This window comes from Cryptotermes secundus, unplaced genomic scaffold (assembly GCF_002891405.2).
Source record: "Cryptotermes secundus unplaced genomic scaffold, Csec_1.0 scaffold133, whole genome shotgun sequence".
NCBI classification, from domain to species: domain Eukaryota; kingdom Metazoa; phylum Arthropoda; class Insecta; order Blattodea; family Kalotermitidae; genus Cryptotermes; species Cryptotermes secundus.
In genome coordinates, this window is record NW_019718024.1 from 247,638 (window position 1) to 254,982 (window position 7,345).

A 7,345-nucleotide genomic window follows, 5' to 3' on the forward strand; every position below is an offset into this window, starting at 1 on the left:
GTGAATAGCTTGTGTTCTTTTAAATGGTGTTTTTAGATAACAGAGTTAAGTTAGTGTTCATACCATGTGCACCAGTGTTTGTCTAAAATATGAACGCAAATATCAGTATTAAAAAGAAAACAATGAATGGTTTAATCCAGTACGAAATGTCGAAATTCCATCAGTTTTCTTTCCTTCAGAGACATAATAGGGCTAATTTGGTAAGTAGGACCTACTATCATATATTCATCATCTTTATTCTTAAACTCTAGTAAAAGTTGTAATTAAAATTGTGAAATTTTATGTCCCATTTAATATTTAAGGTCATATTTTACACTTTTTAGGTCATATTTGACATAATTTTGGGTCATAAGTGCATGCATATATTTATAGTTTTTAGGTCATAAAAATCCGGGCCCTAATCATCACTGTTAAAACCACAAACTTTACTTTTCATTTATTACTGTTCCACCAATAAAAATTACATGTTTCCACATTATACTACACAGATGTTGCAAATCTCACTAACTGGACGTTTTAACATACAAAAAACAAAGAGTTATTTTCCTTTCTTTCATTCTACATGAGACTCATTTCAGTACCAGATGCCCTCCAAAAGCACAAGGTTTGATCAGCAAGTATGCCGACAATCTGTGGAAACTAAGATGCTGTACTTTCACACAGACTCAATATTTGTCTCATTTTGAAATAGTCACGTGCATGAGACATAATTCGCAATTCCCACGGCTAAGTGTTCAGGATGCTCATCACTTTTGATGGAATTAAGTGCAAGGTGCTTCTGTCCTGAAGACTGATGCAGTGTATTCCTCCAAAATGTTGGTGCCCAGCTTCCAGACCACACAGTATCATAACTAGGGACCAGATTTTAATGCAAATGCATATTTCTTTCTTGCAACCAGAAAAGTATATTTGTTTGGATATATGTATGAATTACTTCATTTCTTAAATTTTGGACATGGTTTGATGGTGCATATAAATGCACATTTTGCCTGTTTCATGAATAACCATCATATTTTCAAAGATCTCTATTTATACTGCATATTTCCTTTTCAAAATGTTTATCATATATATTTTTTAATTTTATGTTCAAATTTTCAATCATGGTCGTGTGTATACAATTTTTATTTTCCGTATTAGAATATGTTGCATATTTGACTAAACAATTCATCATGAGTCATGTTACTGATGCAATACCCAGGACGGGACTTGCCCGATCCCTCTACTCATAACTTTCCTCATCCGCCTACCATCAAAGTGGCCGCCAAGAGATTAGTCAGAAGCATTCACATGTATAGCTCTAGTACTTAGAGGTGACATAGCCGCAATCAACGTAATACTATTCAATCGATAAGGGGCTCCACTTACTTATTTCCAAAGTCTCCATGAAGTTCATTACGCTTCTTCATTTGAACCTGGGGGCAATTCACATTAGTGGTGACTAGTCTGTAGTTAAGTGTGCTTAGCTTTCTGTAGTCATGCCGAAAGTGAAAGTAAGTCAGAAAACTAAATTACAGCTGTATCAGCGGGACATCGAAGGAGAGATGATAAGTACAGATAACGAAATTCTTTATTTCTAATAATAGTTCTTCAGTTTTCCTTTTATTTATGCGAAACCTTTTTAGCGGCAGATATTCCGCTGTGGAAACTAACCAGTCCTACTCTGAGAAACTTCATAGAGAAGTATACACAGTGCAAAGTGCAGGATGAATCTACTGTGCGCAAAAATTACGTGAAGCAGTGTTACGATCTTACAATTGAAAGCATTGAGAGATAAGATTCAAGATAATTTTGTGTGGGTATCAATCGACGAAACACAAGATTGTGAGGGACAGTTTATTGCAAATTGTATAGTTGGACACCCTTAATAAGAATGAACAATCTACCCCACATCTTCTTGCGGTAGAGCAATTTGAAACCACAAATAGCTCCGCAGTTTCCGAATTTTTATCAATTCCATGAATTTACTATGGCCGAATGACATTCAGTATGAACGCGTATTGCTCTTTGTGTCTGATGCCGCAAATTATATGATGAAAGCCGGTACTGCTCTTAAAGTCTATTTCCAAATATGACACATTTGACTTGTCTTGCCCATGGTTTTACACCGTGTTGCAGAAGCAATTCATGCAAATTTTCTGCTTGTTGACAAGTTGGTGTCTTCTGTGAAGGTGTCTGTTAAAGCACCATAGAGAAAAGAAGCCTTTAAAGCAGTAGCACCAAGCATTCCACTTCCACCAGAACCAATTTTAATGCGCTGGGGCACGTGGCTGTGTGCAGCGAGTTATGAATGTCGTGAATACATTTGATCCCAAAAGTGCAGCATCAATTCAAATTGCCCAAGATGTACTAAAAAACGCAGAACTAGAAACTAATCTTTCCTATATATCTGCTCACTTCTCTCATCTTCCATCTGACATTACCTCACTGGAGGCAAGCAATAGCAGTACTACTTTGTATCAGTCGTTAAGTGTGTTCAAAACCACTGTTTCCAAATTGAATTCGGTTCCTGGAAGAGTTGGTGAAGTAGCAGAGGAAAAAGTACACAACATTCTTTAAAAAATCCAGGATGTGAACGAATTTGTGAAATTGAAGAAATTTTAGCTGGTAAACGTACTGAACTGCCAAGTAAAAAATCACTAACAGTGGGCAAATAACGGCTTTTGTACATGCACCCCTAAGTTCCTGTGATGTGGAAAGAAGTTTCTCCCGCTATAAGGACATCTTATGAGACAAGAGAAGGAGACTAACTATGGAAAACCTAAAACATTTAGTATTTATGAACTGAAACAGAAGAGAAGTTGAAAGTTCAAAGAGCTAAATGTTTTTTAATTTTGTAATGAAATATGTTGGCTTTATTGCATAATTTGTATTTAAGCACAGCTTTTTATTGCAAGTGAATCATTCAGTGATTACATAAAATAAACTTAAATATTGATTTGTTGGTCTTAAAATAATGTAAAATAAATTTTAATATTTGGTATAAATTTTTATGTGCATATTTTAGTGCATATTTCGGAAGTTTTTCATGCATAAATGCATACATATTTAAGGGATTATTAGGGCATAAAAATCCGGTCCCTAATCGTAACCCACAATATGAAAGTCAGGACATGTTCACCATCCCATCATAGTTTACATGAAATATGAATTCAGTCTCAATATTTTTCAATCAGTTTTCATGTGTAATGGTGAACTGATAACTGGTCTCACTTGCATGGGAAACCTGTCAACCTATAGAAATCCCTTTACACACACATTTAATGAGAACTAAAATGAAACATACTGCCTCAGCACATACTTGATGTGCACATTATGATCATCATCATCACCACCACCATCATCATCATCACCTAATTTTGCTACAAAGTTAGAGAGGCTCATACCTGAAGTCCTGTTATGGCTGCCTCTCTCACCCATGATCCAATGTCACCACGACCGTCCATAGTATATTCTGCCAGACCCTCCAATAAACATCCATATATATCGTCTAAGTGTTTTGTGAGCTCTGTGAATGCCAATAAATACAGCGTGTCCAGATGAAAAGTATACAAAATAAAAAATTTATATCTCAGAAACTGTCATACATGTATCCGGTTTATGTCATCAGTGAGGAAAACTGTAAGTTTTTTTCATGATCAGATTACGCGCATGCGCCAATCACAGGAAAACCTGTGTTCTAACAGAGATTCAGCCAACCTGTTCAGTTGAAGTAAGCCATTCACAATAAGCAATGATGAAATGAACTGCAATAACATACATACAGATTAGCTATGACCAATTTCAGAACATGTGTTACAAGGATCATAATGCTCCACACTTTTCTTTTGTCAACTAATGATGCAGATGGATTTTAAATCTCTTCTTCAACTTCAGCTGCAAGAACATCAGATGCCATGGTAAAATTATATTCAGGATTTGTTACGTCCTGTACATAGTCTTCAGTTTATTCTTAATGCTACAATACAATACCTGTACTCCCTTCGTGTAGTAAGATATCTTCAAACTGTGCAATATACTACACAGGGTGATTCTAAATTATTGTCAGGATTTCCATGACCTATAATTCTGAAACCGGAAAAAACAAAATAAAACTGCTTATGGAACATGAAAGTGTAATTCAAAAAGTTTTATAATCTGTAGAATCAATACTACATAATACTAACAACTTCAACATGTGCATATTTCATACCATGTAAGGTTTGAAAATTATAGACCATGGAAACCACGACAATAATTTAGAATCACTCTGTATGTCTCCTGTTCCTACTATCTGTGTACTTAATTGAAAATAAAGGCAGAGCTGAGGGAAACCAAAATTACCTGACCCCAGGTCATTTTCACCAGAAACAGTAGAGCAGATTGAAATGAGGGCCTTCAGGGCATCTCTGCGAGTTTCTGACCACCTCACAGTAGACTCAGTAATCTTTGAGCATTGAATCAAGGCAGGAATCACCATGTGAAGATGATCATCAAACATGAATTTAGGACATGAACCTGTCAAGTAACATAAAAATCAATTAGTTCTTTCTGCATGACAGCAATACAATACAAATCTAACAGCCACTTGTGTATCTCTCAAAACATGCTTCATACAAATACTGTACTTCACAAGTGATATTTAAAGAAGTAAAAAAAAAAAATTATAACCTGCATGATGCACTTCAACATACACAATTTAGTGTTTACCATATAGTACTTACCACACTTACAACTGAGGCCAAAAATGCACTTATTGTTGGTCTTAATAAATTCTCTTGCATCAAACAAGCAAGCATATTTCTGGAGCCCTGAATCCAACAACTACAACTGTTTAGTAACATGGGCAGAAGCAGTACAAGAATATCTCTAAAAACCCGAACTTCATAATTCATACCATTCAGTAATACAAGCAACAAGAATGTGAAAATATCTCTGGAACCACGATCTTAACAACTATGACTATTCAGTAATAAAAGCAGCAATAATACAAGCATCTCACTTAACCTCACAACAAACATATTGTTAAAAAAATGTAGCAACAATACAAGCATATCTTTGCAACAGTTGCGGCAAAAGGTAACAGAGGAGATGAAAACAATGTACAGAACAGGATAAAAGCGTCATATTATTATTGAAGATGGTATATTATATATATTATATTATATTATACTCAATTATGACTTATGGACTAATATTTTGGGGAAATTCTCATTATGGCAACATAGTTTTTAGACTACAAAAAAAAAGCTATTAGAATTATTATGGGGATTAGCGATAGAGACTCATGCAGAAAATATTTTAGAGAACTAAAAATACTACCACTAAAATCTCAGTACATATATTCACCTTCACTGTTTGTGATTAATAACAGACACCATTTTAAAGTAAATTCTGAAGTACACAATATTAATACTAGGACCAAATCTGATTTGCATCATCCATCGTCTCATCTGTCAGTTTTTCAGAAGGGATCTTATATTATGCTGGGATTAAAGTGTTTAACAGCTTACCTATTCCAATAAAAGATCTGTCCCATAATACAAAGCAATTTAAATTGTTGGACAAATATTTTAAACACAACTAAACTTTATAATGCTGTTTATATGGTATATTGTATAAAAGACTTTCAACTGATATTTTTATAATTTCTACAAAATGAACTTATTAATATTATTATTATTATTGTTGTTGTTGTTGTTGTTGTTGTTGTTGTTGTTGTTGTTGTTGCCTGAGCGCTCAGAGTGAGCGGACGTGCTGTGCTGTGTGCTCCCACTACAGCTCTTCAACTTCAGCTGCAAGCTTCTGTACAATGTCTCTGTGTTACACAGTGCGTGAACTTAGCCTGCTCCTATGGGGGTCATTCGGGATACTTGTTCTATATGTGTCAAGCTATTTTATGGTAAACAAAAGTCTGTTCGCTGTGGTACATGTGACATAAGATTTCACTCCATGTGCGTGCAACTGGGTGAGGCCGGCGGGTGAGTCTGCTTTCACGTGCGATGCATGCAAGCTATCACTCAGCTCTAGCAACACTAAGGATTTGGCCAGCTCAACTGGATCTACATCTCTGCCTCCTGAAAGTGATAAGCCTCACCCTTCATTGAACACAGAGTACGCGATCTCCACTGTAAGTACCCAGCTCGAAGCTGTTCGCCAAAATGGTCAATCCATGCTGCACTTGATTGAGTCCCTGGTGGGCATGGTCAGCAAGTTAACTGAAGAGGTTGCCTACCTTAAAAATGATAACACATGCATGAAAGAGGAAATCAAGAGTCTGCATAGGCTTATTGTGGCTGCCCCTGGGCCTTATGCTGCAAGTGAACTACGCATTCCACCTGCGGTAACCAAGGACATGGTCACTACTCAACTTATACCGTTAAGTGCACCTAGAATCGCGACCCTGCCTGTTTCTCCTCTACCTGCTGTACCTGCTACTGCGACCTTGGCTGGATTGTCATACAGGGATGTTGTAGCAACTGGAAGTTCTTCCGCTGATGCCGAAGGCTTTAAAACTGTCACGTACAAAATGAAGGCCCAAGCCAAGCTCCCCCCTGCAGATATAGCCGCAGTCAGCACTGGCAGACATCACAGGCAGCTACTTATTGGGGTTCGTAATTCTCCATCCCTGCCTGCCATTGCGAAGAAGGAAAGACAAAGGCACTTTTTGTTTCTAGATTTAGCCCCGAGGTCACTGCCGTTGATGTACACAAGTCCCTCAAGGAGCAATTAAGCCTTAAAAAGTTGGTCTGCACCAGACTTAGAACTAAATTTAACACTTACGCATCCTTCCATATCACTGTTACTGAGGATGAATTTTCGCTAATCAATGACGTTGGTGTCTGGCCTTCAGGATGCTTAATTGCCCCGTATTATGGTAAGCTTGCGCCTGACCAAGTATTTACCCCCAGCACATCTGAAGCTGGAGTGTCTGATGCTTCCGTTAAATCTGCCGTTAACCCAGCAGGTAGATGGAGGCTGCTCGATATCCATCTAATCATGGCTGGTTACAACGACTCTAGCATGGATGGTTTGGTCATGTCTCGTTCTAAGTCTGCCAGCTGTCTCGGAATATATTATCAAAATGTAAGAGGACTCCGGATGAAATATGTTGAATTTTATGATAATGTTTGTTCCACAGATTTTGACATTATTTGTCTGACTGAGACTTGGCTTAACGATTCGTGCTATGATTGCAATATATTTCCTAGTAGATATACCGTTTACCGGTCTGACCGGGTATCCACCAGCAAAGCTCGTGGTGGTGGTGTCTTAACAGCCATTCCCTCCAGCTTGGGTTCCTGCAGGCGCAGGTATGATTTAGAACTCTGCTCTGAATGTGTTTGGGTTGAGATTCCCACAGTTGACA

General features: G+C 37.3%; 1 protein-coding gene across 1 annotated transcript in view; it reads right to left on the reverse strand.

Annotated features, from left to right (window-relative positions):
* The window catches only part of LOC111874209 (tubulin-specific chaperone D), a 57,688-nt gene that overhangs the window by 20,296 nt on the left and 30,047 nt on the right, over window positions 1-7,345 (reverse strand). Inside the window, exons 12-13 of the mRNA XM_023869909.2 lie at window positions 4,321-4,494; window positions 3,384-3,505 (exon numbers count right to left, since the gene is read on the reverse strand). Coding sequence (XP_023725677.1) covers window positions 3,384-3,505; window positions 4,321-4,494 — 296 coding nt within the window. The remainder of the gene's footprint in view (window positions 1-3,383; window positions 3,506-4,320; window positions 4,495-7,345) is intronic.